The sequence below is a fragment of the Myotis daubentonii genome, chromosome 15 (assembly GCF_963259705.1).
Source record: "Myotis daubentonii chromosome 15, mMyoDau2.1, whole genome shotgun sequence".
Classification (NCBI taxonomy): Eukaryota; Metazoa; Chordata; class Mammalia; order Chiroptera; family Vespertilionidae; genus Myotis; species Myotis daubentonii.
In genome coordinates, this window is record NC_081854.1 from 10,120,989 (window position 1) to 10,140,613 (window position 19,625).

A 19,625-nucleotide genomic window follows, 5' to 3' on the forward strand; every position below is an offset into this window, starting at 1 on the left:
AAGTGGTGGTTCCTGCGATGGGAAGGCTGGGCCTGCAGCGGGTGGAGGGAGGAGGGAAGGGGTGGGAGGAAGGAGAGAGGGGCGCCACAGCCCCCAGAAACCAAGCCACAGATGGGGAGCAGGTCTTTAATTCTTAAAGAGCGCTGATGGGCTGGAGCCCTGTCCCCCGCCCCCTGAGGGCCGGCACCCCTCCCCCCCAGGGTCCAGCTCTGTCGGAGGCTCTCCTAGTCATCAGTCCCCCTTCCTCTGCACCCTGGTGCCCGTGGGCCCCGGGTAGGGCAGGCCCAGGGGTGGGTAGAAGGCCTCTGGGAAGGGGGGGCCTGGGCCCAGCCTCTGCAGATGTGGGTACATGAGGCCCAGCTCCGTGGGGCCGTAGCGGATGGTGCTAGGTGTGCACAGGCCCCGCACGACGGGGGGCAGGAAGCCGGCGTGGAGCAGGGCAGGCGAGGCGTCCCCAGGAGGCACCAGGCCCCACGGCCGCACGAGGTCCTGCTTCTGGGCTCCTGCCCGGATGACGGACATGAACTTGCGCCGTGGCGGGGCTGCGTGGCCGGCTGGCTCCTCGTCTCCGCTGTCCTCCGGGTCTTTCGTGTCCCCACGGCCAGGCTCCACTTTGATGCACTTGCCCTGGGTCTGGGGGGCCTCCTCCTTGTCTGGGGGGGCAGCCTGCTTCCCTTGCACTGGGGGCGCTGGCTCTGGAAGAAGATTTGAAGCCATCTGTGGAGTGAGTGACTGTGGGTGGTTCCCCCAGGGGACGGACTCCTGGCATCCAGTGGAGAGGCCAGGGATGCTGCTGGGGACCCCCCAGTGCACAGGGCAGCCCCCACGCAAAGGGTCGCCTGGTCCCTAACGCAGTGGAGCGGAGACTGAGAAACCCTGGCCTCGCCCGGGCTAACAGAATTTTCCTGGAACCAGGATGCGCCGTGTCTGCGCCGTACAACGCCTGGGCCGCTGGCCACCTATGGCTACAGATGCTCGAAGTGTGGCGAGTCTGACTGAACCTGAATTTTTGGTTTTCACGTAAGCAGCAGCCCTCTGTGGCTAGTGGCTTCTGGACAGCCCAGGGGCCAGGGGCCGCTGGGAGCCTCCAGGGTCGGGTGGGAGCCTCACCTGCGGGTTCCGGCTCTGGGCTGGACACGTCCTCACGGGCCGCGCTGGCTGGAAGCTGGAAGGCGTCCAGAGGTGTGCGGCCGCCCTCCGCTTGGCTGAGATGAGACAGGTGGGGTTGGGGCCAGGTTCCTGGGTGAGGGCGGACTCCCTCTGTCCCCCCAGGTTATGGGTGTAGACTCCGGCCCCATCTGAGTGCAGAACACCCCCGCCCCAGCGAGTATAGCGTCTCCACCCCAAAGCACTCAGGCCTCATGACTGGACCCCAGACTCCAAGCTGGCTTGTCGCCCAGCTTGGCCCCACCCCGAGGCCACACCGGTGCGGCCCTGGATGTCACCCCGAGGTGTCCCCCGGGCTCCTGCTGCTCAGCTGGCACCAGTGTCTTCCTTCCAAACTGCTGCCCCTCTGGGGCGGGTCCAGGCCCAGCAAGGACAGAGGCGTGGCCACCTCGCCTCCCTGCATGGCCCGGCGTTCCCCAGGACCTGCCCCAGCTTCCTCCCTCTTCACAGCAACCAGGGAGGCTTTCCCCAAAGCTCTAAACCCCGCCATGGCTCCCCAGTGCCCCAGGATCGGGTCCAGGCCCTCAGCCTGGGCCTGAGGTCGCCGAAGACCGGCCTCACTGGCCAATACTGTCATCCGCTCCCCACTCCTCTGCCTCCTGCAGCAAGGACACTCCGCTTCCAGGCCTTTGCTCTGTCCCTGTCCCCTTCCTGCTCCGGGCTTGTCCCCTGCTAGCGCCCTCTCTGTGGGCCGGGCCGGTGCAGCCCTCACCTGAGCACGTAGCTGACCCAGAGCACGTGGCGCTCCCCGGGGCTCTTCCCGCTCACAGCCACGGTGGCCATGGACTGCAGCCACACAAAGCCCCCCGCGCGCTGCAGCCAGCGGTAGTAGCCGGTCACCACCTGGCCCTTGTCCAGCACTGGGCCCAGCCAGGGGCAGGGGCGGCCAGAGGGATGGGGAGACAGGAGGACAGGTGGAGGGAGAGGAGACAGGTGAGCAGGAGACGGGGAGAGGGAGGTGGGCAGAGGAGACAGATGGGGCAGGAATGATGGGGCGGCAGGCGCGGAGAGGGACAGGGGAGACGGAACAGGAAGGATGAGGTGGTGGGAGAAGAGAAAGGCAACATACAGAGCGAGACAGCCAGTCAGAAGGCAGCGCCTGGTGTCGGGTGGGTCAGAGGCCCGCAGCCAACCCCGCTCCCACCGGTGCCCGCCCCGCTCAGGGCTCCCTGCTGCTCTCTGTGCTGAGCTGAGCCCTGGGGTTGGTAACAGGAGGGACTGGTCACCCCCAGAGCTGGACTTCGGGGAGCGGGGGCTGAGGCCGAGGCTGGGGAGGGTCCTCACGGTCCAGGTGGCTCTGGCGGATCCTGGCTGCGTCCTGTCCGTGGACAAACTGGTAGCAGCTGCGGCCCACCAGCTCCGCGGGCCCCAGGTCCATGTGCTCGCTGACCCTGGGGGAGGGGGGGGGCGATTGGCTCTGCCGGCCCCTCGGGTCGCCACTCACGCTGGCGCGCTCCGAGCCTCGGTTTCCCCTCTATAAGCTGCAGTCGCGTGTCTCCTGGCCTGGCTCCAGGCATCCGGCAGGTGGCACCGGGCGAGGGTCCCATCTCACTGTCCCGTTTCCCCTCCGCGGGTGCAGGAGAAAGCGGATGCGGGAGCGCGCGGGCCTCCGGAGGCACAGCCCTCGTCCCCAGGGCGCCCCCCCCACCCCCCAGTCTACCCTCTCCCTCCGCTGCTCTCCCGCCTCCCGCGGCCCCCAGTGCCCAGCCTCGCGCTGCGGTGCGCCCCGGCCCGGTACCTGCTCTCACAGGCGAGGATGGTGAGCCCCAGGCTGAGCCGGAAGACGATCATGTGGCCGTGCAGAGGCAGCTCGGCCAGCGGGGCCGGGGGCAGCGTGTGGCCGAGGGCCACGAGGCCCAGGGCGCGGGCCCGGAGGCGGCCGGTCACGTGGATGACCTGCGGGCAGTGGGTGCGCTTGGAGGAGGGGCGGGGGCGAGGCGCCCGCTGTCACCCGCAGGGCCGGGCGCGGGGCAGGGCCGGCAGGAGTGCGGGAGCTCCCCGGGCGGCGAGGACGCGGGGCAGAGGCTGTGCAGGGAGCTCACGCCCACCTTGTACCCCGAGGCCTTGACGTGCAGACCGCGCTTGGTGAGGGTGGATTTCATGCGGACGAAGAAGGAGCGCTCCTGGGCCCGGGAGGAGGGGGGCACCTCGGTGGGGCTGGCCTCTGGGCGAGTGAAGGAGGGTTGTGGGGTCCTGAGGAGGAAACACACGGAGGCGCCCCCTCCCCGCCCCCTTCAGGGCCAGCCAGAGGCCCACCCACCTGACGGTTCTACGAACTCATTGGTGTCTACACTGACCCCCCTCCATGCAGCGGCCTTTCTCAGCTCAGCTCTGACCCGGGACCTAACACGTGGGCAGGAACTGCGTCCTACGGACACCCTCTGAGGTCACCATCTCCTCCAGGAAGCCCCCCTGGCCCCGGCTGGGTCGGAGCCCCCTGGGGTCTTCACCACACCTGCCCCAGCTGGGCACAGGCCCAGGGAGGGTGGGGTTGGGGCTGTCGTCACTACTGTGTCCCCAGCCCTGCCCAGCACAGAGCTGGGCGCAGAGCAGGGCCTCAGGGTGTAGCAACGGAGACTCGCAAATAGCGATGAGTCTCTAAGCCCCTGGTACAGTCATAAATGTGCTCACACCCAGATGATCCTGGGCCTCAAATTCAGGTGCAGACATCGTCACAGCCCCACACATCTCCCCAAACTTGGAATCACTGCTGACAACTCAGATGGTTTTGGTGCAAAGCAAACCCCATGTAAGAAAATCTTATTTACAGGAAAGTTGACCTCACAGCCCCCTGCACACCTGAGAGCTAAAAGGAACCGTCAGGGTAATCTAACACCCGCCCTCCTCCGCATGGAGTGGAATTTTCCATGGAATTTTCCATTGGAAAGAAGGGTGAGGAGCACACTAGATCCTGGAGCCAGACCAACCGGGGTTGGAATCTAGCTCCACTTACAGCTGTGACCTCGGACAGGTAACTTAACCTCGCTGTGCTGGGCCTCAGTTTCCCCCTCTGTAAAACGAAGAGAATAACGGGCCCTGCTCTGTGGGATTGTGGTTAGGATTCCATGAAACTGTGTAGTTAACAGGCTCAGCACATGTCAACGCCCTGTAAGCGTGCACCGCTATTTATCTGTCACCCACAGGCTGCCAGAGGGATCTTTCTAAAGCTCAAAACTTGGGGATTCAGGCAATCGTAGGGGGCCAAGTCTTCCTGCTCCAATTTAGACTCTAAAAGCCTGTTTTGCACAACTCTAAGGAGAGTGGGTTTGGTTTACATGTAACATCGCTGGATACAATGTACCGGTTGTCCCTGCATCAGGCCTCATTCTTTGGGGGCCTTGGAATTACCGATCTCAGGAGTATCGGCAAGCGAGGAGGAAGAGGAGGAGGAGGAGGGGATGGAGGGCGGGGTGGGGGGCCCGGAGGTCCGGGTCCGCAGTCCCAGCTGCTCCAGGACCTCTGAGTGGTCCCCGGGATGGATGTAATCGAAGACGCTGCTGCCCGTGAGCTCCACCTGCCGGCGAAGGGGAGGAATACAGGCGGGTAAGGTGCGCGCAGCCACCGGCCCTCCCGTTTGGCCGACTGTTCATGCGCTTAGCAGCGGTTCTCAACCTGGGGGTCGAACGACCCTTTCACAGGGGTCGCCTAAGTCTTAGGCCCTAAGACCACTGGAAAACACATATATAATTACATGTTGTTTTTGTGATGAATCACTATGCTTTCATTATGTTCAATTTGTAACAATGAAATTGGGGGTCACCACAACATGAGGAGCTGTATGAAAGGGTCGCGGCATCAGGAAGGTTGAGAACCACTGGCTTATAGGCAGGAGTACTTCGTGCCAGTCTTGTGTTTTTATTAGAATTTTTTTTTGAGTTTTTTTTTTAAACTGTCTCACCTGAGGACATTTTTTCCCATTGGTTTTTTTAGAGAGAGTGGGAGGGAAGGGAGGAGAGAGAGAGAGAGAGAGAGAGAGAGAGAGAGAGAGAGAGAGAGACATCAATGTGTGTGAGAGAGTTACATTGCTTGGTTGCTTCCCGCAGGCTGCCTTGAATCGACAACCCGGTTATGTGCCCTTGACTGGGAATCGGAATTGGACCTCGACGCTTCAGTGCGCAGGCCCAGCTCTATCCCTGTGGGGCCAGGGCAAAAGGAACATCTGTAAAGGAGGAGGCTAACCTGGGCTCTTCCTCTGCCCTCCCACGTCAAAGCCAGTGATCATTAATGATTTTCTGCCCCGCCTACTCTGCTAAGAAGCTGTGTAGGGCCCTAGCCGGTTTGGCTCAGTGTGTAGAGTGTCGACCTGTGGACTGAAGGGTCCCAGGTTTGATTCCAGTCAAGGGCACATTCCCCTCAGTGGGGAACGTGCAGGAAGCAGCCGATCAATGATTCTCTCTCATCACTGATGTTTCTCTCTCTCTCCCCCTCTCCCTTCCTCTCTGAAATCAATACAAATATATTTTTTTAAAACAAGAAGCTGTGTAGGGAGTTGGATGGGGAGGTGCCATAGTTTCTAACTCACAGCAAACAGCTGTGCCCTGAAATGAGCCACAGGATTTCCCAGCAGGAATGGGATTCGAGATACAAACAGTGGAATTAGGACATTTCAGTCAGACAGACTTTTGCATTCCATCCCCCGCCCCCCAAAATCTTGCAGCAGTTCCACATCCCCCCCAATCCAGGCCCCATATTCTCCCCACCGTGTTCCTGCCCCAGCATCCTCACTGATCATCTGGCCTTCAGTCCCCACTCAAATGGGGAGCTTACTCATCTGGCCATGGCCCTCCTCCCCTCAGACACTTCCCAGAGCTGGTGGAGGTGGGGAAGGGGGAGGGGGGAGGGGGAGAGACATCTGTAATAATGTCAACAATTCAAAAGAAAAAAAATAAAACCTCCCGTGGCTCCCACCACCCCAGGGCTTGGTGTCATCCCCCGAACTCCTCCCCTCATCCAGCCCCTCCCACACCTGCTTCAAGCCTCCCCTCCCCTCCCTCCCTCCCTCCCTCCCTCCCTCCCTCCCTCCCTCCCTTTCTCTCGTCCACATTCCCCTTCCTTCAGGTTCATCCTCCTCCAGAAATCAACAACTCACAAAAAGCTGCTCACAGCGGCCAAAGCACTGAATTGTCGAAATTTACCATCCGCCAAAGTCTTTCTAAAAACGGTAACAGTTGCTAGCAATTGGCATTGACTGGATCAATACCGTATATTGATCCAATAGCAAGGCCTACGATGCCACAAGGAGCCAGGACTCTGGACACAGGGGCTTTCGAATGCCACAGAAAACCTTCCAGCGCTCGCAGATCCCAAGCCCCGCCTGTACAAATTGTTGTGATCTTTTAAAACTGTTAAGAAGAAACACGTTTGGGTAAATATGGTGTATTTGGCCACCACGCATGGGCAAACTGGTCTTTCTGCTAATTTGCTTCTTTCAAATTGACCTGTTACTTTTTGTTTTGCTTTTAAATATTTTATTGACTTCAGAGAGGAAGGGAGAGAGATAGAAACACCAATTATGAGAATCATGAATTGGCTGCCTCCTGCACACCCCCTACTGGGGATCGAGCCTGAAACCTGGGCATATGCCCTTGACAGAGTCGAACCCGGGACCCTTCAGTCTGCAGGCCAATGCTCTATCCACTGAGCCAAACCAGCTAGGGCTTGTTTTGTTTTTAAATTATTTTTTCTGCCGAAACCGGTTTGGCTCAGTGGATAGAGCGTCAGCCTGCGGACTGAAGGGTCCCAGGTTCGATTCCGGTCAAGGGCATGTACCTGGGTTGCGGCCACATCCCCAGTGGGAGATGTGCAGGAGGCAGCTGATCGATGTTTCTCTCTCATCGATGTTTCTGGCTTTCTATCTCTCTCCCTTCCTCTCTGTGAAAAATCAATAAAATATATTTAAAAAAAAAAATAAATAAATTATTTTTTCTTTGACCCGTGAATTCGATAACCCTCCTCTGACCGCAAGGAGGAGCCATGTTGGATGCCATGTGGGGTTCCAAGGAACGCACTTTGGGAACCACGGATCCAGTCCCTTTTTCACGCTGGGATGGTGAGGCCAGGAGAGAGGAGGGGGATGCCTGGGCCTCCCAGGGAGGTGGCGGTGGCGCCAGTCCGGGCAGCCTGCTGAGGTCCTTACCTGTGAGAGACCCAGGTAAATGGAGACGGTCTCTGAGATGTAGAGGAACTTCCCCTCCTGGCTCAAGGCAAACACAAAGCCATCCAGGGACTAGAGTGGGAGAGACAGGGCGTCTGTAAGAGGTTCTGAAACCTTCTCTCTGCCAGGATGGATTATTTTTGGGAGCGGAGGACGGGGCCTCACTGGCCCTGGGAAGGGGCAGGCAGGAAGGGGGCCCCCAGCATGCGCCTCCCAGGCCTGGCGCTCTCCTGCGATGGATGCGGGAGAGAGGGTGCTGTTCTCCGAGGAGGCCACCAGGTGGCAGCATTGAGCAGCAGGTAGGGAAGGGGCCTCACCTGCAAGATGTGTCCTCCCAGCTGCTGCTCGAAGATTTCCGAGACCAGTGCCACGGGGCCCCTGCGGCCTGGGGCTGGGGACAGAGGGACCGGTGAGGCCGGGGCCTGCGGTCTGGCCGACCCGAGCGACAGACAGACACCAGGGGATACAGAAAGGGATTCATCCATCCATCCATCCATCCATCCATCCATCCATTCAGCAAACTCTCCCTGAGCTCCTGTGGCCAGGCTCTGTGTTGGGAACACCGCAGTGACCCAGACAGCCTGGTCCTACCCTCACAGGCACCCAGGCCATGGCACACAAACAAGTAAAAAACGAACAAGGAATTATCATTTGTGCTCTGAAGAATCAAATAGACGATGTGGCCCTCGCCGGTGTGGCTCAGTGGATAGAGCATCGGCCTGTGGACTGAAGGGTCCCGGGTTCGATTCTGGTCAAGGGCACGTTCCTTGGTTGCGGGCTCCCTCCGGGCCCCGGCCCTGGTCGGGGCTCTTGCAAGAGGCAACCAATTGATGCGTTTCTCTCACATCGCTATTCCTCTCTGTCTTTCCCTCTCTCTTCTACTCTCTCTAAAATAAATAGAAAAACATCCTTGGGTGAGGATTAAAGGATAAATAAAGAAATAGATTATGTGAAATTAGGAGGAAGGTGGTGAGGCCTGTTGAAGGGGGAGGGGGTAGCTGAGCTCAGACCTGCTGGATGAGGATGTAGAGAGGAGACTGAAAAGGAGAAAGAGACACACACAGAGATACAGAGCACACGCAGAGATTGAGAGACAAAGGCACAGAGAGACAAGAAGGCGGACAGAGAACCGTACAGAGAGATCTAAAGGAACAGAGAAGGAGATAAGGACATTAGAGCTCAACAGCAACCCAATTGAAAAATGAGCAAAGGCCCTGAATAGACATTTCTCCAAACAAGATCTACAAATGGCTAATAAGCCCATGAAAAGATGCTTAAACTCACTAGTCATTAGCAAAATGCAAATCAAAACCACAATGAGAGACCACTTCACACCCACTAGGATGGCTAGACACACACACACACACACAGAAAATAGGTGCCAGGCGAGGCTATGGAGAAACTGCACACCCACACCCTCGCCGTGCATTGCTGGTGGGAATGCTAATGGCACAGCTGCTCTGGAAAACAGGGCGGCGGGTCCTCAGTAAGTTAAACATGGAATTACCATCTGACCCAGCCATTCCGCTTGTGGGCATATGCCCCAAAGCATCAAACACATGCTCTAGCAAGTACTAGTACATAAATGTTCACCGCAGCACTATTCCTCACAGCCCAAGGGGGGAACAAATGTCCATTAACTGGTGAGTAAACAAAATGTGCTATATTCAGACCATGGACTATTATTCAGCAATAAAAAGGAATGAAGCAGTGATCCTAGCTATGATTTTGGTGAACTTTGAACACATTGTGAGAAGTGAGACAAGCCAAGCCTGAGAGGACATATATTTGCTCAGCTCTCGAGGCCCCACCCACTGGTCATTCCGGAAGGTTCCACCATCCGGCTTAATTAGCATATTAGCTCTTTATTATATAGGATGACTACATTTATATGAAATGTCCAGAATAGACAAATCCCTAGAAACAGAAAGCAGATTGGTGGCTGCCAGGGCTGGAGTTGGGGAAGTGGAGAGGCGTGACTGCTAAGGGGTTTTAGGGAGATGATGAAAATGTTTTGGAACTAGACAGAAGTGATGGTTGCCCAACATTGTGAATGTACTAAATGTCACAGTAAATTGTACATTTTAAAAAATATATTTTATTGATTTTTTTACAGAGAGGAAAGGAGAGAGAGAGTTAGAAACATTGATGAGAGAGAAACATCGATCAGCCGCCTCCTGCACATTTCCCACTGGGGATGTGCCCGCAACCAAGGTACATGCCCTTGACCAGAATCGAACCTGGGACCTTTCAGTCCACAGGCCGACACTCTATCCACTGAGCCAAACCAGCCACGGCAAAATTGTACATTTTAAAATGATGAATTTCATGTTATAAATTTTACCTCAATAAAATTTTTTTTAAAGAGCTAGGGCCTGGCCATTGTGGCTCAGTGGTTGAGCCAAGAACCAAGAACCAAGAGGTCCCTGGTTTGATGCCCGGTTGTGGGCTCAATTTCCAGTATGGGGCGTGCAGGAGGCAGCTGATCTATGCCTCTCTCTCATCGATGTTTCTATCTCTCGCTCCCTCTCCGTTCCTCTATCTCTAAAAGTCAATAAAAACATTTTTTAAAAAGTAAAAAAAAAAAAAAGTTAGGGACAGAGACATAGAAACTGAGGAAGATGGAGAAACATAAAAAGATGGAGAGGCCCAGGAAACGAGGCGCAGAGAGAGACAGGGGAAGGGAAGAGAGAGCCATGGCCAATGAGGCAGAGAGAGGAGGCCCGGCCCGGCCCGACCCCCCAGGCAGGAGCTGAGGGCCCAGACCCCGTGTGGGGGTGACCCCCTCCCTGACCCTGTGGAGAACGACCCCCCAAGGCCTCCAGGCCCAGACTGGGGAGCCAGGTGAAGGGTTCGGTGACCTCAAGGGTCCTCAGGCGCCTGGCTCTTGCAGGGCTGGGTCCAGGTCCGGCGTCCAGTCGCAGGCTGTCCCTCTCTGGCTGTGCGCCTGCCCTGGGGCCAGTCCCTTCACCTCTCCGTGCCTCAGTTTCCTCCTCTGCCAAGTGGGTGCGCCAAGAGCGCAGCCCTCCCAGGCTGGCTGAGCATTCAGGCAGCTCAAGGAGCTTCTAGAAAGGGCCTCGCACGGCCTGACCCACAGCAGGTGCCGGGAAATGCGGAGCCACAATGCGTATTAATAGTGTGATTACTATTGTTGTTTCCCGACCATCAAAACACCCGGCGGCGAAAGCCCGCCCCTCCGCCAATCAGGGCGCAGCCCCCCGCCCGCCCCGCCCCCGATGGCTAGGCCACGCCCCCTCCTCCGGGCGCTCTCCCAGCCCTGCGCCGTTACATCCTTCTTCCACCCTCGCCGGCAGCTCCGGGAACAATAACTGGGAGTGGGGGGTGGGGTGGTGCACGGGGACCCCTCCCCCGAGATGCAGCGCGAACAAGCCGGGTGACAGGCGGGAACAATGCTGCCTGCTAATTGTTGCAATTTTCCCCTGTCATTTTTGCTAATTCCTTCATTTTCCCTCTCAGAGGATCAGCCCAGGTCAGACTGAACGGCTGCAATTAACAGCGTTAATGGGCGCGTCGGGCCCGGGCGGGCATGTGGGGAGGGCTCAGCCACTGGCTGTTCCCCCCAAAACACCCGGCCTGTCCGCAAACCCTCCAGTTCCCCAACTCCTGGCCCTGTGTTTCCTCCTCTCCTCCCCAAACACCTCAATTTCTCTGTCCCCCAAAGTAGTTACTCCCAGATTTGCCCCCCTCATTGCTCCTAGATGTGTCCTCTCCTCACGTCCAAACCTCAACCAATCACTCACTCATTCAACAAACATTTGCTGTTTTTTGTTGGAGCCTGATTCTTTTTCTTTTTCTTTTTTTTTTTTTTTTTGGTGCCCGTGACCGGAATCGAACCCGGGACCCTTGAGTCCACAGGCCAACACTCTATCCACTGAGCCAAACCAGTCAGGGCTGTTGGAGCCTGATTCTGCTGGAGAAGAAAAAACGGTCCCAGTTGCCACCATCCCTTACAGATTGGGGACTGCAGGCCTCTCCCAGGCCTTAGGAGTCCCCCTCCACTTCCCATTCCAATTGTCCGGAGGGATTGCTGTGGGAGGTGGGGTGGAGGAAGGGCAGAAGGGCTGGAACTTCATTACCTATGAAGGCCAAGGCCGAGAGAAGGAACCACCCCACCACAGTCAGGGGGTGTGGGCCTGAGGGCTGGAGGGGGGCATTGCTGCCTCTACTTGTCCTCAGCCTCATCTGTAAAATGGGGCCGGTGAGCGAGCAGAATGGGTTTGTGCACGTAAGTAGCACAGAGCCAGGCACACAGGAGGTGCCTAATCCCTGAGTCCTGCCACTGTTCGTAGCAGTATTACTATGGATAACCTGGGGTACCTCTACCCTTCGCGTGGTTCCTTGCCCTGCACCTTGACCCCTCTCTGTCTCTCACACCTGTATCCATTTTCTGTAAGTCCTATGGGCTGTACCCTCACGGCATCAGCTGAATCCAACCACCTGTCATCCTGTAGCCCCCACCCTGGCCCAGCTGCCCCACCTCCCACCTAGACCACTGCACTCACCTCCTTAAGGGGCTCCCTGCTCCCACTCACACCCCCCATCACCATGGCTCCCATCTCGCTCGGGGTAACGAAGTCCTCACCACAGCCCGTGGGGCCCCGCAGGCCCAGGCCCCTGCTGACCACTGCCTGCCTCACTTCCTCCTCTCCAGACTCCCGCCAACCAGCAAGCCGAGTCCAGCGGCCTCCGTGCCTTTCCACTGCCGCTCCCTCCGCCTGGAAGCCCGCCCAGCTTTCTCATAGCTTCCTCCCTCACCTCCTTTTCCTCTCAGCCCAAAGGTCACGTCCTCAGAGAGGTCATGCCTGGCTTGTGAAGTAAGATTCACTCTTTCTCCCCTCATTCCATTCCAGTCACCCAGCTGTGGGATGAGTCTGCTGTGTCCCAGACGCAGGGAACAAGGTGCCATGAGGGGGAGACATACAATAAACAAAAGAAATGCATAGTGTCAGATGATAGCGCTATGAAAAGATAAGGCAGGAAAGGAAGACAGGGAATGCTGGGCCGCGGCCATTTTTAGTAGAATGGTCAAGGAGCCCTAGCTGGTTTGGCTCAGTGGATAGAGCATCGGCCTGCGGACTGAAGGGTCCCAGGTTCGATTCCGGTCAAGGGAACATGCCGGGGTTGTGGGCTTGATCCTCAGTAGGGGGCATGCAGGAGGCAGCCAATCCATGATTGATGTTTCTATCTCTCTCTCTCCCTTCTGCTCTGAAATCAATAAAAATATATAAAAAAACAAAAAAGAATGGTCAGGGAAGACCTGACTGAGGAGCGGACATTCAGAGGGAAGGGAGTCCCTGGTGGCGGGCACAGCAAGTGCAAAGGCCCTGAGGTGAGTCCGAGCTTCTCTGAAGAACAGCCAGTGTGTGTGTTGGGGCTGAGAGTGGGGGTTGAAAAGGTGAGAGGGGGAGGTGAGGTCAGGGGGTGGGGGACAGGGGGCTCACCTCGCAGGAACTATAGGCCGACCTTGAGGGCAGGGACTTTGTCCTGGTCCCTGCTGTGTCTCCGGCACCTAGAACAGTGCCTGGCACAGGGGAGGTGTTCAATGGTGTTTGTTGAACAAACGAGCAATGCTGGTTTGAAATCAAGGCTGTCTTCTCCCCAGACTCCGAGGCACAGAACTAGACTTTAACCTCTGCTGTCTCATTTTACAGAGGGTAGACCAGTGATGGTGAACCTATGACACACGTGTCAGAGGTGACACGCGAAATCATTTTTTTGGTTGATTTTTCTTTGTTAAATGGCATTTAAATATATAAAATAAATATCAAAAATATAAATCATTGTTTTACTCTGGTTGCAAATATCAAAAAATTTCTAGCCCTGACTGGTTTGGCTCAGTGGATAGAGTGTCGGCCTGCGGACTCAAGGGTCCCAGGTTCGATTCTAGTCAAGGGCATGTACCTTGGTTGCGGGCACATCCCCAGTAGGGGGCGTGCAAGAGGCAGCTGATCTATGTTTCTCTCTCATCGATGTTTCTAACTCTCTATCTCTCTCCCCTTCTCTCTGTAAAAAATCAATAAAATATAATTTTAAAAAATTTCTATATGTGACACGGCACCAGAGTTAAGTTAAGGTTTTTCTTTTCTTTTTTTTAAAATATATTTTATTGATTTTTCACAGAGAGGAAGGGAGAGAGATAGAGAGTTAGAAACATCGATGAGAGAGAAACATTGATCAGCTGCCTCTCGCACATCCCTCACTGGGGATGTGCCCGCAACCCAGGTACATGCCCTTGACCAGAATCGAACCCGGGACCTCTCAGTCCGCAGGCCGACGCTCTATCCACTGAGCCAAACCGGTTTCAGCAAGTTAAGGTTTTTCAAAATGCTGACACGCCGAGCTCAAAAGGTTCGCCATCACTGTGGTAGACTGAGGCCCAGAGAGAGGCGGAGAGCTGCAGGAGAGGACTCATCCCTGGAGACCTACAACCACGCCCAGTACGGTGCTGAGAAGGTAAACTGAGGAGCCAGGCTACTGGAGTTGGACTTTCCGCTGGGCCGCTTCCTACATCTGTGAGATGGGAATCAGCATGGCTCCCTCCTCAGGCCTTTGAGAGGATTGAGCGAGCTAATTTACATGCAGTGCTGGGCGCGGTGTCTGACCTGTGCTGTATTATTATTATTTTTAAGTATATCTTTATTGATTTCAGAGAGGAAGGGAGAGGGAGAAAGAGATAGAAATACCAATGATGAGAGAGATAATCATTGATTGGCTGCCTCCTGCACGCCCCCTACTGGGAATCAAGCCCGCAAACCCGGCATGTGCCCTTGACCAGAATCGAACCTGGGGCCCTTCAGTCCGCAGGCCGACGCTCTATCCACTGAGCCGAACCTGCTAGGGCTGCTGTATTATTACTGTTACTATTTCTGTGATTGAGGAGGTCATGGCACCCCCCTCCCTTGGAGAATGGGAGGCTCAATGCTTTGCTCTCTGACTCCTGCTAACATGCTGTCCTCAGTTTACCCATCTGAACTACGGAAGCAGGCACTTGGCCTCTTGTTGGGAGACCTGTAGAGCCAGAGACGCCCCCAATTTCCTAATGTTGGGGTGTGAGAGGGCGTCCTGCAGTTCCTCCCCCACCCGCTCTGGGGGACAGGCAGGGGCTGATGGCCTCCTCAGTGCTGTGAACTCAGCGAGCCCCGGCCCCGACTTGCCCACCACCCAGGTAAGTGTGTGTGTGTGGGGTGCTGGGCTTCCGTGGGGCTCTCTCCCCACTTCTCCCCCTGGGCTCGGGGACAATAGGCAAGATGTTTATCCCCGGGGCGCACATGTTGTTCGCGGTAATGACAGTAATCAGAGGCTCTAATGCCGCATTCTCTCAGTGCCAGTCAATTCGCCTAATTACCGCCTGGGAAGCCGGATTATTTAAATTTAAATGGTGATTTATTGCGAACTTAATCAATGCTATTTTCCCTCCCCCCTCCTCCCTGGGACCCGGGCAGGAGGGGAATTGGAGCCCCCCCAACCCCACCCTAAGGACACCTCTTATTGTGGACTGGGAGAGTAGCCTGGGGTGCCCTGTCCCTGTGACCTCAGATTAATACGATTCACTGTCTTCTAGTAATAAGAGTAAAGCAGTAATGCATAAAAAGGAGTAATAACATAACACTTGTAGGTATCTGTCAATAAAGTCTGCATAATAATAAAAGTAGGCATCTAGCCCTGGCTGGTTTGGCTCAGTGGATAGAGCATTGGCCTGCAGACTGAAGGGTCCCGGGTTTGATTCCAGTCAAGGGCACATGATTGGGTTATGGGCTCGATCCCCAGTAGGGGGCGTGCAGGAGGCAGCCAATCAATGATTCCCTCTCATCATTGATGTTTCTCTCTCACCTCTCCCTTTCTCTCTGAAATCAATACAATTTTTTTTTAAAAAGTAGGCATCTATATACCTGTATTTTACATCGTCTCTATTTATGCATTCTAGATTCTGTTTCTTTGATTACTTGTTATCGTGTCTTGGCCACTAGGGTGTCAGCCTGTCCAGCGCAGTGACTATCTATTCTAGTCTGTTTCCTGCTGGATCCCAGAGCTCAGAACAGCAGCAGGCACACAGTAGGTGCTCAATAAACCACAGGCTCCCAACAGCCCTGCAGGCACTCCGACAGCAACAGCGGCCACATATTGATTGTTTACTCTGTGCTACGGTGATGCGGGGTCTTTACACATATTACCTCGTTGGTCCTCTCTTTAGCCCTCAGGGAGACGTTTCATCATGATTGCATTTCACAAATGAGGCACAGAGAGATGCGGTGGCCTGCCGGGGTCACATGCCGGGTGGCGTCCCGTGAGCTGTTTCCCTGCCGCTTTCAAACTGGGAATTCTGACTCCGTAGCCTTGTGTTCCCCCTGGGTCCCCTCAGGACTGGGTGGGAGGCCCAGGCCGGGTCCCCTCTGACCCACTCCCGGAGCTGCAGCTGCGGGTCTCCTTTGCGATAACAATGATTCATCTCCGCTAATAAAAGCAACAGCATTCGCTAGTATGACCCCTGGTGTCACCAAGCCCTTGATGAGGCCAGAATTCCTGAAATCTGTCCCTCCCCGTGTGCCCATTTCACAGATGAATACACTGAGGCTTGGAGAGTAAGACACCCTATAGGGACACCACAAAAGGCCTGACTCCAAACTCTATGCACCCTCTGCATCAAGGAGCTGGGCGAGGGCGGGCGGGCGCCTGGGACCCCGGTCCTCCGCGCGCCACCCCCGCGCGTGCGCACTCACCGAGGCCGGCGGGGGGCCCGGTGGCTCGCAGCCCCCAGGGCGGCGCCCCGAGCGCGGCGAAGCGGCGCAGGCGGAGGTAGGTGACGCAGAGCCGCACGACCGACGCCTTGTCCAGCTGGCTGGAGATGGCCCCGGGCAGCGGGAGCAGCTTGGCCAGCTCGAAGAACTCCAGGTTCTCCTTCCCGCGCCGCGAGCGCGCCGCGTTGCGGGACTTCTCCTTGCGTTGCGCCTGCAGGCTGTGCGGGAGGCGCGCGGGGAGCCTGAGCGGGGCCCGGGGTTCGGGGATGCCGGGCCTGGGGGAGGGGAGCCCCGCCTCTGGGGTCTCGGGACGGGATGGGACGTTGGAAACGGATTCAACTCTGGAGGCGGGGGCAGAACCCGCGTGTGAAGTTCCACCGGCGGCGGTGGGGACCGACCTGGGGGTGGATCGGGGGCAGGGGGGGAGGTGAGGAGTGTTGGGTATGGACTGAGGAAGGGGCTGGGAACGCCACGCGGGAGGGTGGGTTACGGGACGACGGGGGAGCAACTCCGGGTAAGAAATTCCAGCCCCGCGGGATGGGGCGGACGCGAGTGTGAATTCTACCCGGGCGCCGGCTGGGGGCGGGGCCAGGCCGAGGGGCGGGGCTTCGCTCACCAGGGTCCGGGCGGGGCCTTGACCGTGAGCCCCGGCAGAAAGTCCCACGGGGCGCCGCCCCCGCGCCCTGCCCCGCATCTGACCTCGCCGCCGCCGCCGCCGCCGGGGCCGGGGCAGGGGGCCGCCATCTCCGCGGGGCCTCGCTCAGGCGGGCTCAGAGCAGCCGGCGGGACTCGAGATCCGCGTCTCCTGCGGCGGGAAGGAACCGGAGGCAGCGCTGCGTCCGAGGGGGACCCCGGGAGAGCTGCTGGGGAAACTGAGGCCCGCGCGGGGCTCAGGGTCCCAGCCAGGAGCTGCCGCCGGATGGTGCCTCAGTCTCCCCCCTGGAGGCCCCGCCACGGAGCCCGCGGCTCTCGCCCCGCCGGGCCCGGGAGAAGCTCAGGGCGAGGACGTGCCCCGCCGCCACCTCCCCCGCGCCGCCCGCCAGCGCGCCCGCCTCACGCCCGCGCCGGGCCGGCTCCCGCATACCAATGGGCGCACGCGGCGCGCATACGGATCCGACCGGCCCGCGCGCTGCGTGCCAAGCATGCCCAAGCCCGGCGGGGGGCGGGCGCGGCCAGGCCCCGGCGCGCGGGCTGCCAGCCCCCGGAGCCCCCTGGCCCGGGACCCGCCCCCCAAGCCCATCCCGGAGTCCTGTTCCCCGAGTTGCGGCGTGCCTATCTCCCCGGCTGGACTCAGAAGGTAGGGGCACAGGGCGGGGACCCCACGCCATGGTCTGCCCAGGGACCTCCCCCAGTCCCTGGGGTGGCGCCCTGTGTCCGGGCCACCGAATCTCCGCCGCCACAACTTCCTCCCTGACCCCGAGCGCACGGACCCGGCCCCCGACGCAGGGGCCGGCGCCTCCGCCGAGGACGCACCCAGCGCAGACCCAGCGCTCGGGCCGGGGGTCCTGGACCCAGATCCCCGAGAACCAGGCGCGCGTTCAATTAGGTATCAATTCCTCCAGGTCTGGCGTCCGGGATTCCCCTACCCACCCGGCACCCGCGCGCCCGGGCCTCCGCAGCCAGGTGTCCATAGCCCCCCCACTTCTCAGGACCCAAACATCGTGTGCCCCTTCCCCCAACCCCGGGGTACGGGGGCTCGGATCACCCCGGACGCTGGAGTTCCGGCCTCCTGTCCCTCCGGGACCCAGGTGTCCCCCTGCCCAGCCGCCAGCCGGCGGCGCTCCCCACCCGCAGGGCCCCAGCCTCGTTACCTGGCTGCGGGGCGGGCTCCGGGCGCGGCGTGGGGCCGGCCCGGCGGCGCAGCGGGGCGGCCCCATAGGCCCCGGGGCGGGCCCGGCGGGCGCGGGCTGTGGCTCTCGGCTCTCGGCGCCCACCGCGGCCTCGCAGACTTGGAGACGCGGGGACAGCGGCGAGGGCGGGGCGGGGCCAGACAGAGCCCCGCCCACCGAGGCCCCGCCCCCTGGTCCAGCCCAGCGCCAGCCCCTCTGGCCTTTCCAGGGGTGGGGGTTGCCAGCAATGGGGGGTTCGGCCTCCTCCCACCTGAACGAGAACCCCGAGTCAGTGGGGGGAACACCGTAGTCCGGGCGCTATCTATAGACTCCACGGGAGGAGCTAGCGCCCGAGCGCCCCAAGGCAAACCGGGGTTCCAGCAACCTCCTCTGACAAGGCGGGCACCCCGCACCCGAGCCCCCCGCAGGGGTGGAGACCCAGGCGTCAGTGCCCCCGCCCCAGGACGCAGATCCAGGCCTTTGAGGCCCTCATTTCCCAGGAGGGAACTTCAGGGGGTCAGCACCCCGCCACCCCAGCCCACCCTCCTCTTCTAGGGCCAGGCTTGGCACCGGACCTCTCGGGGACCAGAACCGGGACACAGAGGGACGTCAGAGGTCAGGATCCTGGGGTCGTTTTTCTACCACCCACGCCCGCCACGGGATGGGAACCCCCACATCCGAGCTCCGCATTGGATCATAAGTGGGAACTCCGGTCCGAGGCAGGCCCTCTCCACTCGGGTAGGAGAGTCCACATCCTTCCCTCCCAAGCCCCTTCACAGCCTGGCTCGGGGCTCCAGGCACTGAAACGCTCCCAGGAGACCCCAGTGCAACGAATGAAATGGGGCGGGAGTCTTCGGAGAGGCAGGCAGGGGCTGGCCCTGAGCAAGGGCCTTTCCCCCGCGGGGCAGAAGGAGAACGGGGCACGCACCCCGGGCCCTGGCTGATGGGATCCCCCTTAATCACGCTCACGGTAGCCCGAGTTGACTTGGGAGCGAGCGCTTGTGTTCTGCTAATCCTTTCCCCACGGCCAGGCTCTGAGCTGGGCTCTGCTACTGAGCCCACCTTCCAGCCAGGGACACTGAGGCATGGAGAGGCTGTGTAGCCTGATGGTGATGGCCTGTCAGCCCATGATTGTTCCCTATTCCCCAGAGAGACGCCTTAGGGTCAGGGTAGGGATTCCAGCTCCGGTGGCTGTGCCTGCTCCTGGCACTGCTTCCCGGGCAGCCCGGCGGGCGGATGGTTCATCTCATTACAGCACCACCTCCCCGCGCCATTGCGGCCGGAAACAAGCTGGCCCCGCGGTTGTCGGGGTGGGACCTGGGCCCGGTTCCCAGGCCCCCCCCCCCCCCCGGGGTCTGCTCCGTCACAGTCTCACGCTGGGACGGTGTCTGCCCTTGGCACCTCATTCCCCGGGCGTGTCCATGGAGTTCTCCGGAAGCCGCGTGGCAGGTGATATTGAAACAGACTGAATCCATGTTACCCTGTAACGATGTTCATTATTGTTATCTAAAGTGAGCGTTATCTTTAAAATTCTGTTTTAATGTCTGATATGGCTTACAAAACACAAAAAGTTCTTTGGTGTTCCCTAAGAATAAAAAAAAAAGGTCCTGAGATTAAAAAAAAAAGTTTGAGATCCACTGTTAAGCCTCTAAAAGCTGAGAATAGAACTGGGCATTAAATATGCTAGATCAAACGTCTATACATCCAAAGACACGTACG

The 19,625-nt window shown here is 58.6% G+C and overlaps 1 protein-coding gene across 1 annotated transcript; it reads right to left on the minus strand.

Moving 5' to 3' along the window:
* Positions 1-110: 110 nt before the first annotated feature.
* NPAS1 (neuronal PAS domain protein 1) lies at positions 111-18,048 on the minus strand. The gene is made up of 12 exons (XM_059666039.1): positions 17,889-18,048; positions 16,694-16,882; positions 16,060-16,295; positions 7,639-7,712; positions 7,304-7,393; positions 4,516-4,681; positions 3,216-3,331; positions 2,906-3,063; positions 2,452-2,558; positions 1,880-2,027; positions 1,111-1,205; positions 111-695 (listed from the first exon to the last, which is right to left on the minus strand). The coding sequence occupies exons 2-12, from the start codon at positions 16,819-16,821 to the stop codon at positions 232-234; spliced, it is 1,782 nt and encodes a 593-aa protein (XP_059522022.1). The 5' UTR covers positions 16,822-16,882; positions 17,889-18,048; the 3' UTR covers positions 111-231.
* Between the last annotated feature and the right edge of the window lie 1,577 nt (positions 18,049-19,625).

What these genes read in the sequence shown, in the direction of transcription:
- NPAS1 (XM_059666039.1), bottom strand. Translation starts at nt 16,821, where the DNA reads ATGGCGGCCCCCTGCCCCGGCCCCGGCGGCGGCGGCGGCGGCGAGGTC. An exon ending in TGGGAGGACACATCTTGCAG is followed by an intron (nt 7,394 to 7,638) that starts GTGAGGCCCCTT and finishes CTCCCACTCTAG; the next exon opens with TCCCTGGATGGCTTTGTGTT. An exon ending in ATCCTCGCCTGTGAGAGCAG is followed by an intron (nt 2,559 to 2,905) that starts GTACCGGGCCGG and finishes CCCCTCCCCCAG; the next exon opens with GGTCAGCGAGCACATGGACC.